Source organism: Vulpes lagopus, chromosome X, assembly GCF_018345385.1.
Source record: "Vulpes lagopus strain Blue_001 chromosome X, ASM1834538v1, whole genome shotgun sequence".
NCBI lineage: Eukaryota > Metazoa > Chordata > Mammalia > Carnivora > Canidae > Vulpes > Vulpes lagopus.
In genome coordinates this window covers 29,657,635-29,680,838 of record NC_054848.1, presented here as the reverse complement: position 1 = coordinate 29,680,838, position 23,204 = coordinate 29,657,635, and the positions used below count along the sequence as shown (strand labels likewise).

Genomic DNA, 23,204 nt, shown 5'->3' with positions numbered 1-23,204 from the left:
GGAAAATACAACACTAGTGCAGAAGTCAGGTCTTAACACATTTAACATTTGCTTGCCAAAAGCAATGTCATAAAGTCAAGAAAGGTTAAACAAGTTTACTTTTTTCCCCTCACAAGGACATAAAAATAATGGTATGAGAACTTCACAGGAAATTTTAAAAAGGTAACACATTTTTTCCTTTTAATAGTCATTGGGTTTTTCTTTGTTTGTTTCCTTGTTTTTTTGAATGGGGATTCTGGTCCAAAGTTTGGTTTTTAATATCTGCTTCTGCCTCTCCCTCTATCAGATCAGCTTCCTCCACAGCCACCACCTCTCGGTGCTCTACAGCTTGAAGTGTTGTAGGAATCACATGGAGGAGGGTACTTCCTTTCCATAGAAGGGGGAAGCCCTCTTTCTTGTCTGCCATCCTAATCATTACCACTTGAGTAGAGATCACTTCAGCTGCCTGTCTTGCTTTCTGCCATATCCATCATATGAGCTGCTGTAATCATCACAGAGACTGCATCCACCATAAGATGGCAGGGGCCCTCTTGTAGGGGGACATCACATGAGTTACCATAACTCTCATATGAATCTCTGTAGGAACCTCCACTTGGATGATCTGAATAGTTAGAATCAGGACCATAGCTATCTCTATCACTATAGCCTCTTGATGGGTAGTCATCATGTGAACTAGAATGACCAGAGTCACAGTAAATATAATCTCTTGGTGGTGGTGCTTAATCTTTTGTATCAGGAGAACTTGGGTAATCTGTGCTTGAAATGCTGTCTTTAGTAGAATGCCCATCATCTCTTGGGGATAAATAAACATCTCTACAAGAGGGCAGGGGTTCCCTTCAAGGTGTGTCTCCATAACTATCTCTTCCATATTGCACCAGAGCCCTTCCTTCCATTTCACTGCTGCTGTGAACTGGTCCTGAAGAGGCAAATCTTTAGGAGGAAGACAGCCACTTTGTGGTGGTGGTCCCCTTTTTTATTGGAAGTGGTCCCCTGGAATAATTTATGTTAAAATTCATAGAATAGCCACCATTATCCATGTGTCCCCTGCATGAAAGAGGTCCCCTGATTCCTCCCCTTCCTCCTCCTCCACCTCTGAGACCTCTTGGACGGCCTCTGCTTTTTGGAGGTAGAGGTGGTTCACATCTATCACTTTCAAATGATGGTTTAGTGGTTTGTTCTACCTTGATGGCTTTTCGGTCTAAGGACTTTCCATTCACATCTCTGGCTGCATCCTTAGCATCTGCTGGGCTTTCAAATGTGACAAAAGCAAATTCTCTTGATTTGTTGGTTTCATGATCTTTCATCAATATAACTTCTACTATTTTTCCATATTTGTCAAATACTGTTTCAAGGGATTTCTCAATTGTTTTTGTATTGAGGCCACCAATGAAGAGCTTTCCTGGGTGATCTGCTTCAACTATTTTTATGCCCTGATAAGAGTTGGAGTGGTGATGACGGTTTTAAGCTCTTATGAACTTACTGGCAGGGGCTTCATAGCAGCTCAGCATGACAGAGAGCAGAAGAGGGAGGCCATTAATGCTATTGTACAACAAGGGTGAACCTCATATCAAATTTTAATTTAATAAATTGACTACCTATTTGACTTTATGACATTGGTTTCAATAAGCAAATGTTAAATGTGTTAAGACTTGACTTGTGTAGTAGTGTTGCAATTTTCCAAGTAAAAGATGAAAACTCTCCTGTAACAGCATAGAAAAGTTCTGTTACATCAGAGGAGAAACCAAAAACATTTTGGCTCCAAATACAATACTGAACTTCATAGTTTTACTATACTTTATTTGATCAACAGGATATATGTGAGTATGCAAAATTCCATTAACTATGCTTACTCAATACTTATATCCATATTTCAAAGGAGAAATAACACTAATTTTACTGTTTTTGAAATAAATATAGAAAGAACTAAGCATATTTTTTATTGCAATATTCCTTTAAAAGTTAAATTTGTTAGGGTCTAGGTATAAAGATAACTTAATGTCACACTATCATTTTCTCATATGTACTGTAACATATAGATTATAGATGGAATGGCCAAAATACTCTTCAAAAATCATTGATTTTTATGCAGAAAAAAGTATGTTCAAACCTCAAACAAAAACTGGAAATGAAAATGGTCTGTCATATTATGGCAGCATTTGGTTATGTAAAGATATCAAGCTTTTCCTATTTATCAAGGTACCCAACACTTTTAGATAAATTTATTTTATATAAGTCAGTCAATAAGTAAATATTTCGCATAAGCCCTGTGGCATTTTTTCTTGTGGGTGAGGTTATGGCTTAATAAATAATTATATAAATTGCATTCTTTCACGGTATTCAGAGCATAATTGGCGAGATTAGTTGGTATTCCATTGCCCAGGAAAGATATTTTTCTTTATTTTAAAAATGTAATATATGAAATGTACTATAATAACCAACACCCAAGATGGCATCCAGTACTCCACATTTTAGATATTTATGCTCTTGTGTAGTTTCCTCCCCTATTAAATAGGTGTCTGATGGTGTATGACTTCAAAAGCTAGGTCATATGAGGTATTATAGTTTCTACCTTGCTTTCTCTTCAATCACTTCTTCTGGGAGAAGCCAGCTGACACATGGCAATAAAACAAAACAAAACAAAAAAATGAAGCAGCCCATGTAGGCCCAGTAAGAAGAAATCAGTAAGAAAGAACTGAGTCCTCCTTCCAAAATACAGCACTAAGCATGTGAGTGAGGCACCATAGATGCAGATTTTCTAGCTCTAGTCAATTCTTAAGACGTTGGCAGCCCTGGCTGACATGTGACCGAACATCATGAGATACCCTAAGCCAGATCCACCTGCTAAGTTGGTCTTGAATTTCTGCCCAGCTAAGGTCTGAGACAATGTGCATCAAAGATAAATAATATACCATAAAGAAGAATATATATAACACATATGTTATTATAAAACTTAATAAATACTGTGATACCACCACCACCACCCAAATTTATAAAATCTGATATTATTAAATGGTTGCATCCATTTCTACTTGTTTGACCCTATGTTAGTATAGGACTTTTAAATGACTACTGATTGGTATTATCTCATTTTCTAGCAGAATATGTGTCCCTCTCCAGCTTTTGTTTTCTCTTTTAAGAATAGCTTGGCTGGGGATCCCTGGGTGGCGCAGCGGTTTGGTGCCTGCCTTTGGCCCAGGGTGCGATCCTGGAGACCCCGGATCGAATCCCACATCAGGCTCCCAGTGCATGGAGCCTGCTTCTTCCTCTGCCTGTGTCTCTGCCTCTCTCTCTCTCTCTCTCTCTCTCTCTCTCTCTCTGTGACTATCATAAAAAAAAAAAAAAGAATAGCTTGGCTATTTCTTTTACCATTTCCTATATAGTTTGTTTTCAATTACCACAAGTTCAGGGTCTCAGAATCCATGAAAGGCAATTAAGATATTTGTTTGAATTGCATTTCAGACAATTGAGTATTTGACACTGAATCTTCCTATCCATTATTTCTATTTGTTTAGCTCTTTCAGTAAATTTTCATAATATTCCTCATATATGTTTCACATAAGTTTTGTTGTTTTTTTTTCCTCAGGCACCCTACATAGCTATAACATTCGCTCTTCATTAGCTTATTTCATTTAAATTTAATTCCTAATTTTCATTGGCTTAATTGCCCCAAAAGTAGGAACATAAATATCATTATTTAATTTTTTAAGAAAAACAAAAGCATTTATTCAACATTGTATTTTCTTAGCCAAAACATATTCCATGTGACTCATGCTTATTTTTTTCCATAGATGAGCTTAAAATAATGTAATTTATGACATTCCTGATACATTGCTAGATATGATGGTAAAAATGTAGTAATAAAACTACATAAGCTAAATCAGAAGGAATCTGTCAAACTAATATGTAAAACATAATATGAAAAAAACAGCGTTTCACTGAATATGTTTTACATGCTTTATCATCTACTTCATATTATGCATTACATTTAGTTATTTACTACTGAAAAGGGAGACAAATACCATTTAGTCAACTTACTGGATATGACCTATAGAATATGCAGAATATTTTACTTAAGGAAAAAAATTGGCTCATTTATATAATAATTGCTCTGTGAAGAGTTAATAGTAGTCAGTCTGAATTTCAATTCTATTTACAGACCAACCATGAATCTGTGGACCAGAGTACACATGAAACATTGTCTCATAAACTTTAAATTCGTGATAAAAGATTTTTAACACAATAAATATTGTGAAATTAACAAGAAGCTAAAGTGATTTCCTAAGACAAACTAGCTATGAAATCTAAACAAAAGATTCCTTAGTTTTTTACCTTTGAGTAATAGCTTTATAAAGATTCATTAAATAAATCCAAAGGTAAGTTTAATAAACCGCATTTTCCCCCATTATTTTTTTTTCCTGAAAGAGAATGTGTGTGCATGTGGGTATGCACTGTGCAAGGAGGTTTGGGGAGTGGGAGAGAGAATCTTAAGTAGGCTCCATGAGCACAGAGCCTGATGTGGGTGGGGCTCAATCTCACAACCCTGAGATCATGACCTGAGCCAAAATCAAGAGTCCAATGCTTAACTGACTGAACCACGCAGGTGCCCCTCCCCAATTCTTCAAGCCAGTCATTCTTGAAAAATAATCTAGCAGAACCTCTCTTTTAATATCACAATAGAGGCTGAAGTTGGTACCAGAGTCTTCATTCTGATTCAGTCTGGGAGTGATCAAGAGACATTTCCTTTCCAGAATCCTCATAAGTGAATTTAAACACGAATGTGTGAGCACTATCTTTTCTTTCAGTTCTGCAATCTTTTCCTGTAGAGAGAACAATTGTGATTCTCCAACTCAGGTGTACTTACTATGGCTTTTGTTTTTAAGAGCTAGGATACTAGAAGGAAGGTAGAAGTAACCTCTCAAAGCAATCAAGGAAGCATTGATGAATAAAAATGGGAACCAATGGGAAAGATTATAGGTCCTGGCTCTGAGTGAATTTTCAATGTCTTTGGGAAAGGAAAAATAATTTTCCCTCTACTCTTCTAGGTTCTTGGCTGAGATCCTCCTGTAATAAAAAGATTAACAAGAGAAAATAGCATGTATACCTCATGTATACATGGTAGAGACCCAGAAAAACTGAGTAATTTGTCTGAATCACCCAAGTCACATCTTAAATCTCATCTCCAGCTAAAAACAAAAGATGTTGTGCCTGGGAAGTCAGTTATGAGAGGCTACAAGGAAAAGGACTATAAATAAGAGTAAGGTTGTTATGTAGATTTAGGTCACTGCCTTCTGTATCAGAGTTTCTAGAGATTTAGAGTCAGCTTTCTCTTCTTGATACAGAGAAAGAGTAACCCTTACAAATGGAGATTTCTCTATAAATGTAAATATTTCTTACAAAAAAGTAAGTTCTACTCAGTTTTCAGAGCTTCACCTGTGTCTGCTGTTTCTTAAAAATAACTAGCTTAAAATAATCAATATGCCAAAGAGGAATATTTTGGGGTGGTATATTTTGCTTTCTTTCAGTCCAATGTAAGGGAGTTTCCCAAAGAGGGTTATCCCTTACTCTTCCTGGAGTGCAGCCAAGGTTTTGGCTCCCCAGACCCCAGTCCTGCAGGACCCAGTGGGTATCTCACTACCATCTGCTTTGTCCTGCTCCATGGAAGTTATAAAATAAAGTTTGACAATTACTTTGTTAGTCTCACAATCACAAAAATCACACTGTTGCAACTTAGCATAGCCCCAAAAATAGTCTCTTAATAGCTGAAGGGCTACATTTTTATGTTTTTACATTTATTTTTGACTTATGACTGAAGTAGAGAAATGAAGCTGTAAGCTCTCTTACTGCTGGGGTGTCTAATTGAGAAGAGCCTCTTGTAATCTGAAATATTTTTCTATCTCCAAGGAGTATTAATGAATTAGGTTATATAGTCTCCAAAATTGATGGAGCTTTATTTTAATGGGTTTATGGAGATTTATAAATGTATCTATATCTAGCATTTCTAAAAGTGTACAGAAAATAAAGAAGCTGAAACTTTAAATATGCTAGCTTTTAAAGAGAAAAACATTTTTCTTTTTAAGATTTTATTTATTTATTTGGCAGAGAGAGAGAGAGAGAGAGAGCACACAGAAGTAGGCAGAGTGACAGGCAGAGAAAGGAGAAGCAGGCTCCTCACTGAGCAGAAAGCCCAACACAGGGCTTGATTCAGGACCCTGGGACCATGACCTGAGCCAAAGGCAGACCTTTAACCAACTGAGCCACCCAGGCACCCCAAAAATATTTTTTACAGAAACTGTGAGCATGTTTAGGTAAGAATCCAAGTTCACATTTTCAAAGTGAAACTCTGAACAAATGAGGCTGGTTTCAAAACAGTGTCATGACTTTTCTCAAGTTTTTATAAGTATTAAGTATAATTTAATCAATGTATTATATTTTTATTATATTAAGTTTGTTTTTTCATGAAGAGACTAATAATTCTGAAATTCACAAACTTTTTATATTGGCTTATTGTTCAGATGGCAAATTTTTTCTATACATTGATTAGGATTGTGAAAAATTTAAAACTATATTCATAATTCTGACAAAGTTCTTAGACAATAATAATTATATGTAAAGTAATATGGATGTGTGTACATAACTTCCTAAGATTCTTATATGGATTCTGAGTTTTGCTCATCTGTTAATTGTTTTGTATGATAGGTGTTTACCTTGTGAAAAAGAAGTTAAATTGGTTAAGAGATATAGTTACTGTGGATAACTGAAACTCTATTAAATTAATAATAGTAGAAAAGCACGGATGTGTGTGCAAGGTAATGGGATGTGTTTTATCCAAAAAAAAAAAAAAGAAGGAAAGAAAGAAAGAAGTTGGTAAAATAAGGTGTCTATTTCAAAAGACAAATCCTGGATAGAGAAAGTAGTGGAATTTTTGCAGTAAGGAAATTCAGTCTTTTAGTTTATATAATTGCAAATAATGGAACTCAAAAGAAGAATTGACATGTATTAACATTTTGACAAATTTTGCTCAATGTTGATGAGCTTATTCACAAGATAATTTATAAAGAAGAAGCTGTGAATCTTTTAGTTGGTTTTCTCTTTGTTAAAATGACAATTCATCTTACAGGTTTAAGTCTTAACAAGGAGGAATAAAAAGGTTACTCTTTGTGTAATCTGCTCAGAGAGCAGAATTCAGTATTTCACTCAAAAAATTTTCAGTGCTTTGTGTTGACTCTATCGAGTTCTAGAACAGCAGTCAGCAATCTTTTTTTTTCTGTTAAATGCCATCTGTTAAATATCTTAGGCTTTGAGGACTATAAGGAGGACTATAAGGACTATAAGATCTGTCACTACAGTGGAAAAGCAGCCATAGACAATATATGGAAAGGGGGACATTTGCCACCATAAAATGTGTTTCTTTGGCATGTAGATTATTTTAGGTTGATTATAGTGAGGGAGAGAGATATAGAGAGAAAGGTGAGGGGGTAGAAGGAGAGGGAGAGAGAGAATCTCAAGCAGGCTCCATGCCCAGGGCAGAGCCTGACATGTGGCTTGATCTCATAACCCTGAGAGCATAACCTATGCCCAAATCAAGAAATGGATGCTTAACGAACTGAGTCACTCAGGTGCCCATTAAGTTGATTATTGTTAAGAAACAGAAAACTCAAGAAGTTTTTCTTTTTTGTCTCTCCACTAACTGCCTAAAATAATTTAAATAGAGGACCTGCTCCAGGAGAGAGCTATCACCATAGATAATGACAGTATAATATGAATTAGGTGTGGTAGACAGGGAGAAACATAGCAAAGCCTGTTTGCTAAAATTCCTCTCTGTGTCCCAATGTTTCTGTACAGCCCAGCGAACATTTGTTTACTAAACATTTACTCTTTTTCATTTTCTTTTGAATTATCTGCCTTCCTTTTGAATTTCCAGGCTCCTACCCCCTTCTCCTTAGCTCTGGATGGTGCATAAGTCTCAATTGCCTGACAGCTCCTGGGCCTTATATTCTTCCACAGTTCCCCTATGTACAGAATTAAATTAGGTGTGTCAATCTATCTCATGTTAATTTAATTATTATACCAGCCAAAAAATCTTGAAAGATAGAGAAAAATTTTTCTTCCCCAAGGGTATAAAGAATTAAGTGAAAAAAATTAAAAATTAAGTGTAGTTGTGTTCAATAATATTTATGAATACTGAAATTTCATATCCCACAAAAAGTTGTCCCTAATTTAAATTTTATCAAACATTTGAAAATACAAAACTACTTTTAGCTTATGAACTGTACCCATGAACTCATGACTAGGCCTATGGGCCATCAGTTGCTAACCTCTGTTATAGATTATTAAAAACTAAAAGAAAAAAAAGAGTCTTCATTTTTAAAGAGCTGAAATTCTTACAACCATTTGTCACCTTCTTCTAGTTTATTTTAAAACATTATATTGACACTTGAATTAAATAGATAAGCAAATATTGTTTCTTAAGTGTCCATCATCTTATCTTTTTTTTTTAAGATTTTATTTATTTATTCATGAGAGACACAGAGAGAAAGAGAGAGGCAGAGACACAGGCAGAGGGAAAAGCAGGATCCATGCAGGGAGCCTGATGTGGGACTCGATCCCAGGACTCCAGGATCACGCCCTGGGCTGAAGGCGGCGCTAAACCCCTGAGCCACCAGGGCTGCCCTCATCTTATCTTAATCAAGTACTTAAATCTCCTTTGGTAACTGTTTTGATTTTGTCTTCCCTAGACCAGACCCTTAATTAAAAAAATTAAGATATCTTTACACATGAAAGTATCTTTGAAATTTCCCAGCAGGCCCTAGAAAATCAAAGAATTCTTCTTTCTCCTAATTAACAACAAGAAAAAAGATACTATAAAAATTAAGATTATTTGGCTCAATTTATTTATTAATTAGCTCAATATATTTTTAGCAAGTAACCTCATAGCGTCTGGGTTCTAATCAAATAGTAAATAGCAAATGCAAACACAAGTACAATAATAAGATGATGAATAAAATAAGAGATGAATAAAAAGAATAATTTAATAAATAAGGAAACTTAACCTTACCTGAGTTAATTTTGCACATAAAATGACTTTAATATAAAAGTTTAAGAGATGGGGGATCCCTCGGTGGCGCAGCGGTTTGGCGCCTGCCTTTGGCCCAGGGCGCCATCCTGGAGACCCAGGATTGAGTCCCACGTCGGGCTCCCGGTGCATGGAGCCTGCTTCTCCCTCTGCCTGTGTCCCTGCCTCTCTCTCTATCTCTCTGTGACTATCATGAATAAATAAAAAAAAAAATTAAAAAAAAAAAGTTTAAGAGATTTTACACTTCACAGCAAGGTCCTGGGATTTGTCAATGTGCTCATTATTTATAATATTCAGTTATTATCCTCAAATGACAATTGATAAGAATCTCATGAAATAGTATTGGGTTGTACACCCTAATAGCTCACTTCCATTTTAATACTCTTGATTACTGTTATAAATTAACAACAGCCATTTATTCTCATCTATAGGTGAACTTTACTCTGATTTTTACTTGAAGACTCTAAGGATAGAACTCCTGTATTCAATAAAGAAGGTCAGTCAGTCTCTGTGACTCAAGGAAAGGACTACCAAATATCTTAATTATTGATATGTGAAAGAAAAGACTCTTGACTAAAGATTGCCAAGCTTATATCACTTAGAAATCTTTCTAACAGTACTGGAGGGCTGAATTAGGCTTCCTAAGATTATTTCAGAACAAGATGATTTCATTGGAGGCAGACTGCTGATCCATCGTCCAAGGAAACAAGAATTAATTACCTAGGACTGAAAAAAACTTATGAGAAAATGTTAATAGTGTTTATTTGTTTGGAGTATTGTTGATGTTGTTTCAATATTCTACTGATGAATATACAAGGAATCACTTTTTCTTCCTTGTAGATCTCTTACCCTCAATTTTAAGTTTTTTATTTTTTTGTAAATAGAAATGAAGCATTTTAAAAGGGAATCTAATTCTCAATAAAGTTTTATAATTCAGAAACAAATATTTTTAGAGTTTCCTTATTTTTGTGGTAAAGCTATTTTCATTATTTCAATAAGAATATGTCTCCATTTTACCTCAAATTGTAAAAGTTGATTGTTCAACCAAAGACATTCTGTGGTGTTATATTTAGGAATGAATCACTTTTCATCAGGTACAACAAGCTCACCATTAAAGAACAAAGGCACTGATGCCTACAGAACCTTCATAGGAGACTGGCCTGGTACCTAGCTTACAAGGCTTCAGCCTCACAAGTGATAAAGTAACTTCCTGACAGGCCAAAAACCTTAGCATATTTTGGGGAACTTGAGGAAAGGGGAATTTACTAATTCTATGGATACAACAGTAAAATCTATGGGAGAAATTTTCCTGGCCTTAACTTCCTAGCCTAGACTTTACAGAATCTTTTAAATGGTTCTATCTTGGATTCTTTAACAAACTTTACAAACAAAAGGTCAGTATCTGTTAAATGCTACATGATCAAGAAAGCTTATGGGGTTATTTAACACCTCTTATTGCATTTGTGAAAATAAATAATCTAAACTATAAGGCTAACCTTTTTTTCCTGATCGATATTTAGAGATTATTTATGGCCCAAACAGGGAATGCTATGGACTGAATGATTGTGTCCTCCTAAAATTCATATGTTGAAACCCTAATCCCCAAAGTAATGGTATTTGGAGATGAGACCCATGGATCACAATTAGGTCATTAAGGTGGAGCATTAATGAATAGAATTAGGGCCTTTATAAGAAGAAACATGAGGGATATAATCTCTCTGTTTTTGCAACATGAAGACACAGCAAGAAGATGGCCAACTGCAAACCAGGAAAGGGTCCTCATGAGAACCCATTCATGCTGACACCTTGATGTTGGTCTTCCAGACCTTCATAATTGTGAGAAATAAATGTTTTAGCTACCTAGTATTTTATTTGCTATACTGGCCTGACCTAAGACAGGGAGATTCTTAAGAAAATTATTAAAACTGGACAAAAAAGGCAGAAAAGGTGGAAGGTGTGTCTTTTCAATGTTATTCTAATATTGTTTAATAAATTCAACCTAGGATTATATAATTTTCTAGGAGAATGTACTTGTGTTTACATTTGCTATTTACTATTTGATTAGAACCCAGACACTATGAGGTTACTTGCTAAAAATACAAGTCTCTCTCTGATAGAAAAGATAATTCTGATGGTTATGGTTTGATTATCCCATAGGACAATAATGAATTTTGTATCTAACCTAGCAGCCTTACTTTTAAACATTTTAGATATTTTCTTGTTTGACTGTATGAACTCCTTTTCATGAAATATCTTGGAGTCAGTTTTACCATCTTAGTGGTTTTCCTCATTAGTTAATGAGTTGAATAAAACATTTATTATATTTGTGTAAGTCATTTTTAACTTTTTTAAAAGTCATACTTTGACCCATATAAGGTATTCATGCTTATAGAATCTTGAATTTTAATATAAATAGAAGAATTCATAAATAGAAGCCTTCTCATAAGGCTTCAATATCATATAGAAGAAAATAAGACCAAAATTTAGTTTCCTTTTACTCTGAGTTTTTTTTAATTTTCTGATGCAGACTTTAAATTAATTAGATGTGTATCCTATAATAGCAAAGAGGATGACAGACATTCTGAATGCAGATTAAATGGTCTTAATGTCATGAACCAGAAATTTGTCTCTAGAAATAACTGATCCTATTTTCCAATTACTTTCAGAAATGACAGAATAATAGCAAATCTGCCAAAACCAAAACTGTTTTTGGTAGATATTTTCCAAAGGTCATATTGTGAATACTAATGAAGCCAATGCAGCAATTTGTTTAGTTATTTCAACGTTTATTTAGTATAGCTCACTCAAACCTCACAAGCCCCTGAGAAATGTTGTTGCACAAAAATTAGAATTTCTTCCCCCCACAGGAGCAATACTGAAATTTTCCTTTGGCCAAGGTGGATCACTAAATACACTTGCACTTATAACTTTCTTGTGTAAAGTATGTATACTGTATACCATAAGATGGAACTCTGGGGTCTTTATCAACCATTTGCTATGGCATGTGAACTAATGGCAAATGTGAACTAATGTTTGTAAGAAAAAAGCTGAATTAGTCTACAAGCAAAATTATCTGGAGGTGAGAAAATATGTTGTCATTTCATCTGGGTGAGAATAAGGTCCTTTGCTATCTTTTTTTTTTTTTTTTTTTTTAATTTTTTTTTATTTATTTATGATAGTCACAGAGAGAGAGAGGCAGAGACACAGGCAGAGGGAGAAGCAGGCTCCATGCACCGGGAGCCCGACGTGGGATTCGATCCCGGGTCTCCAGGATCGCGCCCTGGGCCAAAGGCAGGCGCCAAACCGCTGCGCCACCCAGGGATCCCGGTCCTTTGCTATCTTAATTTGAATACTCACACAACCCACCCCAGTGTATAGTCCTTAAACTGACCAACAATTATCAACATATAACATATACCTTACTGTTATGTTCATTTTCTCTTTTCCTTACTAATGTATAAACTTCATGATATCAGAGATTTTTGTCTGTATTCTCTTTTCCTGCTATAAACCTATCAGTTAATAAATGTGCCTGGTAATAGTAACTGCTCAATACATATATATTACATAAATTGAATGAAGTAGATGAATGAATGAATGGATGGGACTTACTGAAGTCCATTTAATACTATGATAATATAAGAAAAATGTTTTTTTTTGGAGTGGGAGAGAGAGAGAAAGAGGGGGGATAGGAGAGGGAGCGAGAATCTTAAGCAGGCTCCATGCCCAGTGCAGAGCACATGTGGAGCCCAATCTCATAACACTGAGATCATTACCTGAGTCAAAATCAAGTCTGATGTTTAACTGACTGAGCCACTCAGGCACCCCAATATGAGAAATTTTTAAACAGATCGAAGTAGCTCCCATTTGATGTTCCCTTTTATTATATAGATTCATATGTTCTGAATTTAAATTTTTATGTTAGATTCACCTTAGATTTTTATTTTGCTTTAGCAAAGCTTAATGTTTAATAAATGACAGACATTGTCATCCTCTGTAATTATTATAGATTACATATTACCATCCTACAAATTCAATAACTTATAAAGTTTTTTCTTTTCATTGTGGTACTTTTCTTGTATATTTTTATAGGTCCTCTCCAATTCCATTGCTAATCAGACAAAGTATAAATTAAAAATAAATATCACTTACATCTAACCCATGAAAAAACATTTTTAAAACTCTAAAATTATTGTTAAAATATTATTCATATACCTATTCTATCAAAACCCTTCAGAAAACAAAGTAAGTTAATAAGAAATACTTCTTTCTACTTTGTATCAGTGAACAATTATGAATTTTGAATAATTAAATAATTCCTACAAAACTGTTACATACATTTAAGTTAATTATTATAGCAATGAAAGTTTTTTTTTCTTTTAGGATATGTGCTATAACAGCATTGGTAAGAGAAGTGCAACATTTTATTTTGAGAAAAATATAATCAAAGGCAGGTAGTGTAGAAAAATCATTAAATATAGGTAAAAATTACATTCTAACTTCTAGGGGGCTTTGCCTTCTATGTAGTAAGTTCAAATAAAAAATTACCAGCACAAAAGTAAGTTATGAGGTTGTAATAATTCACCATCAATTTACATTGATCAAATATACTCATTTTCCCACAAATGCTAACTAATCAGGGTATAGTTGATTAAATGAAACAAAAGATCTGGCATTGCCTATGAATATATATTTTGTCATCTACAGTACATTTAACATTCTAATTGTTATTTTGAACTGTAAATATAAAAATAAAAATATTATTGGAGTTTAAAATTTAGTTGAAAGTACTATAAAAGAAAAATTCAAATACTGATAGGTGGTCTAAACACATTTATTTGTGTACCAAAATAGTTTTTGTAAGTTAGTCTCTAGAATCAGTAATAATTTTCTCCTTAAGAATGCTACAGATATTTAGTAGGGATTTTCAAGTTACGATGGCAGATAATGACCACTAGTTTTCCCTCCAATCATTGGAATATACATTAAATCTTCCAAAAAGTTGCAAAATTTTAACAGGATTGGAAACTAAGAATCTTTAATCTTCAAGGCTCAAAGAAGTATTTTTATTTACTAAAGCATAAGTAAGCTTATGAGGCAGAATACAGTATAGACAACAGAAATAAGGAGGGACCATAAAAACTTCGTCATCTATCTGTTAAATTAATTAACTCTCCCCCTCAAAAAAGAGAGGTGTATCATCTGTCTTCCCCAATCTGCCCCATTTATGCCTCTCATTTTACAATCAGTACCATTCTGAGTTGAGAGAACTATGAGAATGGTGTCCTTTGGAGCATGTAGTTATTTATCACCTCTGCTGAGGGATGAAAAGAATTTCTAAGACTATCTAGAAACAGATCTCAACCTCATGGGCATACAACCAGGCAGTGAGACCAAGATATGCTTCCTTAGACCAGAAAACTCAAACATTACAAACAGCATTACATTACAAAAAGAAAACTTACAATTACAAAAGAGCAACAATAAAAACTATTTTGCACCAGGTGCTGCATGGCTGATCAGTTCTCTTTGTTTTGCAAATAAAGAAAATAATTTTAATAGTCATTTCATAGTTATTATAAGAAAGGAGAATTCACTTAGACCTTAAACTGACATAACAACAGCTAAAATTTTATATCTTCTGTTTCATAGATGTCACAAATCACAAAACAACAACAATTAGAAAACAAAACAAAAACCCAATCTTTAGGAGAAAAATGTACCACATGAGTAGAAACTAGTTTTAAGAAATTGATATTACATTCTCAGTAAGAGCGTTGAAATCTATGTGAAAACATAAGAAACCATGATCGAAATTGGGTTGATATCAAAGTCAGGAGGAAAGGAATAGAGAATTCAGTGAGACGAGGCAACATGGCAAAGATTTAATAATGTAGACTGAATTTCAGTTAGTCGAAAACAATGAAGCATAGTGATGGTGTTGCAGAAACTTTATCCATCCTGTGGAGGACAAATGTAGGACACTTTCCCTGAACACAGTATAACAAAAAAAGGGGAAGACAATCACAAACTATAGGATAAGACATGGGGAAGACAGAATGAGAAAATTTATTTTCCCAAGGAGGAAATCAAAACCAAAGGGTAATGAAAGAAAATCAATAGAAGATATAATTTAAGAAAACATTATACAACTGAAGAAAGTTTTGACTTATAAGACAAAGTGCTTACCTAGAAAAATACCTCAGCTTATCCTAGTGAATTTTTAAAACATTTCAAGAAAAAATTAATAATTCTAAAATTAAGGAGGCAGAAAATCAGTCTTACTCTAAGGAATAAAAAATGACCTTTGAAACTTCTGCAATAATAAATGCAGAAGAGAGTAGAGTAGAATCCACAGTATTTTGAGAAAGAAAGTAAAAAATATTTATATGCTAGGTGGTTTGTCAGTTATGTTATGTGCAAAGAGCAGAGAAAGTAACTACCCATGTTCTCTTAAAAGAAGCACCTGAAGATATATTCTAGTCAGCACAAATATAGATTGAGTCATAAAATAGTTAATGATAGCTATATGTAGTACCATTATTACAGACGACACTATGTTAGGCACTAAGGACAAAAATTTCACATAGTACTAGAAGGTGATACTTGTACTTACACATTGCTAGAGAGAGAATCAGGAGATATGACCCAAAGAGGGAATCAAAAAGGATCCTTGAGAAAGTTTTCATTATCTTGAGAACTAAAGAATGATAGTAGTAATCAGAGTCATTGGGATGAAGGGTAGGTATTTTCAAATATTCTGCGAAGAAAGTAACCAAGACACGGATATGGAACTGAAAGAAGCCACTGTGGCTACAGAGGAGAGAAGCGGATCATAGTGCCACATGATGCATATGTAGTAGTAGGGACCAGAATATGCATGGCCTTATAGGCCATATTAACATTTTTGGTCTTTATCTGAAAATCATGGGAAAACTATTGACTGATTTAAGGTAAGAGAGTGTGTGTGTGTTTTGTCTGTGTGTGAGGTACATGTTCAAATTTACATGTTTGAAAGTTCACACTGGAATTTAGGGATAGATTAAAAGGGGACAATTTGGATATAGGAAAGCTATCTATGACACCATTTTATTTGGGCACCTCCAGAGATGAAGAATTAGAGTGGTGGTGATGGAGATAGAGAAAGTATCCATCTTAATGATATACCAGACTGAAAACTAGGTTTTTGATGTGTGCAATTGATTGGACATTAATAGTCTTTCATTAAGCTAAAATATTGTAGAAGATGGGGGTTCGGTGTTGGGGAGAATGTTCCATGTACAGGGTGGGGGGAAATTTTAAGTGTGAGTATCCTTTGGGACATTTAAAAGAAAATCTCAGATTTCAAGAAAGCAGTTGAGTCTGGATTTCTGAGGAGAGTTCTCAGACAGAAATACAAGTCTGTGAGTCATCACAAGTGGGATTTATTAAAAACGTTGAAACTGGATAAGACAGAGAAAAGAGCTCACAAATATACAAGCCTGGTAAAGATGAACTGATACTAAGCCCTGAAAGAAGTTAAAATTAAACTAAGAATAAATATTTTTATAAACATAATTTTTAAAAAGGATTCCTAAGAGAACATATTTAATAAATGGCTTTAATAAGATAAGAGTTTTCTTTCTCATTTAAAATAAATTACATGTGTATGCAATCCAGGACTCAATTGGCACTTCCAAAGTTACCATCATCCTTAGCAAATAATTTTGATTCTCAAGTTCTCTGGCTCCAAGATTCCTGCTATAGCCCTACTTCATATCCTTATTCTAAGCAGGAAAAGGAAGAAGAATGTAGAATATCCAGAAGACTTACCTGATTTATGCTTCAACTCTTTGCTCACTCTTGGTTGCAATGTCACTAGGAAATGTAGTTTTGGGCTGAACACATGAAATGTGCTTTCTGTTAGTAAAGAAGAGAATAGACACTTAGGAAGGCAACTGTGGGAAATCACTCTTATACACTATTGTTTATGGTTTATATTATTACAGACTTTCTGAATGAAATTTTGGCAAACTTTATTCAAATATTTAAATTTCATATACTTCTGATGAAGTGTTTTGATTTTTAGGAAGCCATTGTAATTAAACAGATAAATTCTGTCTCACCAAGCAGATTTGGGAAGTTTACAGCTATGGTCATCCTGGTATTTAGATTGGAAACAATCCAAATGTCAAGAAAACCAGTCAAAGTTGTAGGTTCTGGATATCAACTAATTAATTCTTGAGTGGGGCATGGGATGTAGTTGTGCCCTTTAAGATAAGTGAAACTGGAGTCCTTGGTCCCATTATTTTAATTATAAAGCTTCAGTAATTATATCAAACTTGAATCTTTCTCTTAAGTTTTGATATCTTATACTCTGGTCAGCTTTCCCAAAGTAATCTATTCTTTCACTCTCACTTGTCCAATGCTCTACAGCCTGGTGCCAATTAAACACTATATATCGATCTAGTCTGTTATCAGTATTGAAAACAAGTAAGCTTTATCATCATCCAATTATATTTAGTTTTGTCATTTGGAGATTTCATGTCGTAGTCAGTGAGGAATATGATATTTGGTCCATTCTTCATCTTTCATAAGCCATTTGAAATTTCTTTCTTCTCATGTATGGTGGGAAACCACCAGCTATAATCAGGATCTTAATTTTCTATAGGATCTTAATTTTCCTAAACAATCTGGCTTGCATAACAAATATTGAGAAAAGTATAAATTACTCTTCATAAAAACATATTTTTTAATTTTTATTTTTATTTATTCGTGAGAGACACACAGAGAGAGGCAGAAACACAGGCAGAGAGAGAAGCAGGCTCCTCACAGGGAGCCTGACACAGGACTCCATCCCCAGATGGGGATCACACCCTGAGCCAAAGGCAGATGCGCAACCGCTGAGCCACCCAGGAATCCCCATAAAAAGATGAGCCACCCAGGAATCCCCATAAAAAGATAATTAACAGAAAAAAGAACATTATATACATTATACTCCCTTATTATTAAAATTAACTACTGAATTAAGTTAAAATTACTATATCACCTTTCATTTGTATTATAACTTTCTTGTTAAACTTCATATTAAATTTTCTTTTTATGATTATAACTAAAGATCATGCTTTTATTTACAGACTCAACTTATTCAAAATAATTATAGTACTATTTTCCCTCTTATGCATCTATCATCAAAGCTTAGACAATGAGAATCTTTTTTAGCTGAATTCATATAATCCTTGCACTATCCCAGTTACCTTTGAAATCTTCCTCATTTTGGGGGAGTCATAATATGTTCCAGGTCACAAGATCAGCTATTGTCTAAGAAGTGCTACTTCTTTTTTACAAAGGAAGAGAAAACGTTTTAGAAAGTAAGTTCTGGGCATTGGGGGCTGTGTATCAGATTTTTGCATATGACTAAGTGGGGTAGATAGGATGAGATTAGTGTTGGTTCAAACTGTAGCTAGAATGAGAAACGTTATTACTTTAAAAAGGCCACAAGCTCACAATATTTCTAGTTTCATGTTATATCTTTTTTATTTATTTATTTGAGAGAGAGAGAGAGAGAGAGACAGAGAGAGAGCGCATGAGTAGGGTGAGGGGCAGAGGGAGAAGCAGATTCCCTGCTGAGCAGGGAGCCCAACGTGGGACTCAAATCTGGGATTCCCAGGATCATGGCCTGAGCCAAAGGCAGATATTTAACCAACCGAGCCACCCAGGCACCCCTGTATCTCTTTTTTTTTTGATGTGAGGTTGAGTTTATCAGTAACACACACACTTAAATTATTAATCTTTCTCTACAGTTTTAAATATGTCCTTTTTTACAATTCTTATGCCTCATGGACTTCCATTTTAGAGTTACTTCATTATCTTTCACTATTGGTTACAGTAAGAAAAAGAAATGTTCTCTAATGTGTTTTTTTTTTAAATCATCTTATTGCTAGGTAGTGAAATATAGAAATAAAAGTGCATTTTATTTTCATAATATAGAAATGAAGTAAGTTATAGTTAATCAGAGATTGAAGAGATTATTTTTAAAGTAAAATGTTAAAGTGTGTGCCATTAAAATTGTGTTTTGTAACATATATACCAATTTATATTCTAAGTTAAAAAAACTCATTCTATGTAGTTATTTTTAGCAAATAATTAGTGGCACCTTTTTGTGTGCTGTTATGAAGCATAGCATTTGTTATTTTGTAGATCTCAATAATCCTTGTGCAAATATGAAATGTAAATACATAATTAGCTAATTTATTAATCACTCATTTAAAATACTTATTATGTACTCTGTGTCAAACATTCTTCAAGGTCTAGGGATGCAATAATAAACAAGATACTTACATCTTTCTCCTCCTCTAAGTCACAAAAACAGTTGAGAAAACATCCAGTTAAATAAATGATTATAATGTAGCTTGATGAATGTAACAGTAGGAGAAACTACAATTTTATGTAAGCCTATTGCAATGGTACAGTGATGGTCTTCTTGAGGATGACACATTTAGGTTAAGAAATAGAGAATGAATAGGACTTAGCCAGACAGAGGATGAAGGTTGCATAGTGGAAGTGGTGGCCTTCCAGAGTGAATTTCATCTATTTTTAAGAGTTAGACATTAGGGACGCCTGGGTGGCTCAGCGGTTGAGCATCTGCCTTCAGCCCAGGGTATGATCCTGGAGTCCTGGGATCAAGCCCCACATCGGGCTCCCTGCATGGAGCCTGCTTCTCTCTCTGCCTGTGTCTCTGCCCCTCTCTCTCTCTGTCTTTCATGAATAAATAAAATCTTTAAAAAAAAAAAGGAGTTAGACATTGTCCAAAGGGCAAAAGTAAGTCATTGAAGATACTTAGGTAGTAAATAATCAGATTTGCATTTTTAGAAATATTACTTAGCCTGGAAATTTGGAACTGTAAAGGGACAGGGCTAGAAGAAACAGAACAATTAGGAAACTTTCAGAACTGCAGTAAGTGATGATAATGGCTTAGAACAGAGTGGGGCAAATGATGATAGACAGAAGGTATAGAAAATAACCCCTATCCAAATCATCAAAAAGGCCTGTTGAATTTAATATAAAAATGTTTCCAGAATCTGGTCATTGCTCACCATCTGCCTTGCCACCACCCTGGTACAAGCCAACAACACATCTCAACTCAATTATTGCAATAGCCTCTTAACTAGAGTTGCCAGAATTAGCCAATAAAAATTTAACTGGAAACTCTACTTTTAGCTGCTCTCCACCTCTGTCTCTTCTCCCATGTCAGTCTCTTCTCAACATGGCAGCCGAAGTCTGTTATATAAATAAAATCTTGAAAATCTCTAAAAACTCCAACTGGTCACTATGTATTACATATATTTGCAGTGCTGGGTTTAATTTGCTAATATTGTTGGGATCTTTGCATTTATGTTGTTAATAAGTGCTTTAGTCATCACCTTCTCTTTCTCTTTCTGTCTGCCATGGCCAGGTTTTGCTATTGAGGTTAAAGTTTCATCATTAAGTGAATTAGGGAGTAATCTATTTTTTTCTGTATTCTCTGAAAATGTGTGTATATAATTTGATTTATCCTTTTTTTGCAATTTGGTAGGATTTGGCTGAAAACCACTTAGTCCTTGTGTTTGTTATTGTTTTACATTTTTAAATACTGATTCAATTTATTTGTGATAAGACAAAGTTTTTTGAGTCAGTTTTTATAACAATTATTTTCCAGGAAATTGGCTATTTTCTCTACATTTTCAAGCTCATTGTCATAAAATTCTTCATTGCTTTTTCTTCCTGTAGTCTGAGTTTTATCTTTACTTATTGTTTGTCTCCCTTTTCCTCTCTCATATTGTTTATATGTGCTGCTGTTCTTAATTTTACTAGTGTTTTTATTTATGTTTTAAAAATAATCAACTTTTATCTTGTTGATTCTATTTGTATTTGCTTTGAATTTTACAAATTTCTTTTTTCTTGAATTTTATCAATTTCTGATCTTATATTATTTCCTAACTTCTATATTTTTTAGTTTATTGTGTTTTCATATACTATTCTGTTTTGTGTTTAAAATTCTCCTGTAAAAAAAAAAAACAAAAAAAAATAAAAAATAAAATTCTCCTGTATTTTCTTATTTGTCAAAATTTCATGTAACTGTGAGACCTAGATGTCCAGTTGATTCAGTTTATTTTATTTCATATTATTTTATTTTATTTTGGCAAGAATATTTCATAAGTGGTGTTGTGCAAGTCTCATTGTTTCACGTTATGTTTGAATTTCCTGAATAATGAGCTGCTTGCCTAAGTAAAATCTCAAGAGATGAACAAGAAGGATTAAGTATAATTATGTTAGTAAGTGTAATTACCAATTTTAATAGGTTTGCTACATCTCAGTATTTATTCTTTTTGAACCTCAGATTGTCCTATCTTTGGCTAATGAAAGTCTCTTCACCTTGCCTCCTGTGTCCTTTCTAGTCTGTGAGAGAGTTTAGGTATAGGATTTCAGAAATGACAAGAGAACTAGGCTCACCTTGGATATTTTTTATCACAGCTTGGAATCAGATATATCTTCAAGAAGCTCTGGTAGTTCTTTTCAGTGGAAAATAATATTTGGAAATTTTACCTGGGTGGTAAGTTTGCATTTTCTACCAGGCTATCCCAGTTTTGGGGGCACTTTAGTAGAGACCTAAGAGATATGCATTCATTTTAAAAAGAAAAAAAATAGATTCTACCTTTCCCGGCTACTCAAAGAAGAGTCCATATAGCATTGTTCTAGGTTCCTGTCAGAAAGGGAAATGTTCACTATGTCTGTACCTTGTGACTTCTTGAAAATGAAGACGGAGGATGTCCTTAAATTCCTTGCAGCAGAAACGCAATTAGGTGTCACCAACCTTGACTTCCAAATGAAACAGGACATCTACAAAGGAAAAAGTGATGGCATCTATATCATAAATCTGAAGAGAACCTGAGAGAACCTTCTTTTGGCAGTTCATGCCACTGTTGCCACAGAAAATCCAGCTGATGTCAGTATCCTAACCTTCAGGAATACTGGCCAGTGGGCTGTGCTTTAAGTTGTAGTTGCCAGCAGGGCCATGTCTATTGCTGGCCACTTGGCTCCTAGAAACTTCACTAATCAGATTCAGGTGGCTTTCTGGGAGCTGTGACTTCCAGAAGTTATTATATCCCAGGGTTGACCTCTAGCCTCTTACAGAGGTGTGGTAAGTTAATTTGCCTACCGTTGGTCTGTATCACACAGATTCTCCTTTGGGCTACGTGGACTTGGTCACCTCACACAGCACACACGCCCTCTCAGCAGATCAGACGCAGTGGATTCTGGCCTGGAGATTCTGCGCATGCGCAGCACCATCTCCCATGAGCACTCAGGGGAGGTCCTGACTTATCCCTACTTCCACAGAGATCCTCAAGAGATTGGACAACATGCTGCTGCTAAAAAGGCTATGAACCAGGAGGATCTTCAGGGTGAACGGAACTCTCTAGCACCTGAGTTCACTGCTACGAAACCTGAGGTCGCAGCCAGGTGTGCAGGGACGCCGCAGCTGTCCGTGCCTGCCCGGGGTGCCCTACTCAAGACTGGAGCGTGCCGCCCGCCCCCTCACTGAAGCCTGGTCTGCAGACCCCACTGCTCATGCCACTGAATGAACAGCCACCGAGTGGTCTTTTTTTTTTTAATTTTTATTTATTTATGATAGTCACAGAGAGAGAGAGAGAGAGAGAGAGAGGCAGAGACACAGGCAGAGGGAGAAGCAGGCTCCATGTAGGGAGCCAGATGTGGGACTTGATCCTGGATCTCCAGGATCACACCCTGGGCTGAAGGCGGCGCTAAACCACTGAGCCATCCAGGCTGCCTGTAGTGAGCCCTTTAAAGTAGGGTTTTCTCCAGTTGGTTTTAGAAAAGGAAGTCAGAGAGATTCCAAGTGCAACAAGGATCTCACTCACCAATGCTGGTTTAAAGATGGAGTGAAGAGTAGGGTTGCATGTGTGAAGGAATGTGGGCAGCCTTAACTTGCTGAGAGAGGCCCCTGACCAATAGCCAGCAAGAAAATGTGGACCTCACTCCTACAGTCCTATAGCTATGGTTGAATTCTACCAACAGCTTCAGTGGGTTTGGACACAGATTATTCCCTGGAGTCTCCAGATAATAGACAAACTCAGCTGATGCTTTGATTTTA

The 23,204-nt window shown here is 35.1% G+C and overlaps 1 protein-coding gene across 1 annotated transcript; it reads right to left on the bottom strand.

Moving 5' to 3' along the window:
* Positions 1-490: 490 nt before the first annotated feature.
* On the bottom strand, positions 491-22,007 carry LOC121482465. The gene is made up of 3 exons (XM_041740381.1): positions 21,906-22,007; positions 1,196-1,430; positions 491-870 (listed from the first exon to the last, which is right to left on the bottom strand). Exons 1-3 carry the CDS (start codon positions 22,005-22,007, stop codon positions 491-493), a joined length of 717 nt encoding a protein of 238 aa, XP_041596315.1.
* Between the last annotated feature and the right edge of the window lie 1,197 nt (positions 22,008-23,204).

Excerpts from the sequence above, each read along its gene's own strand:
- LOC121482465 (XM_041740381.1), bottom strand. The coding sequence starts at position 22,007 with ATGAACTGCCAAAAGAAGGTTCTCTCAGGTTCTCTTCAGATTTATGAT. Across the intron at positions 1,431-21,905 it reads TGTTTCATTTGGAAGTCAAG|GGCATAAAAATAGTTGAAGC; the intron begins GTTGGTGACACC and ends AACTCTTATCAG. Across the intron at positions 871-1,195 it reads GAATGGAAAGTCCTTAGACC|ATATGGAAGAGATAGTTATG; the intron begins GAAAAGCCATCA and ends GGCTCTGGTGCA.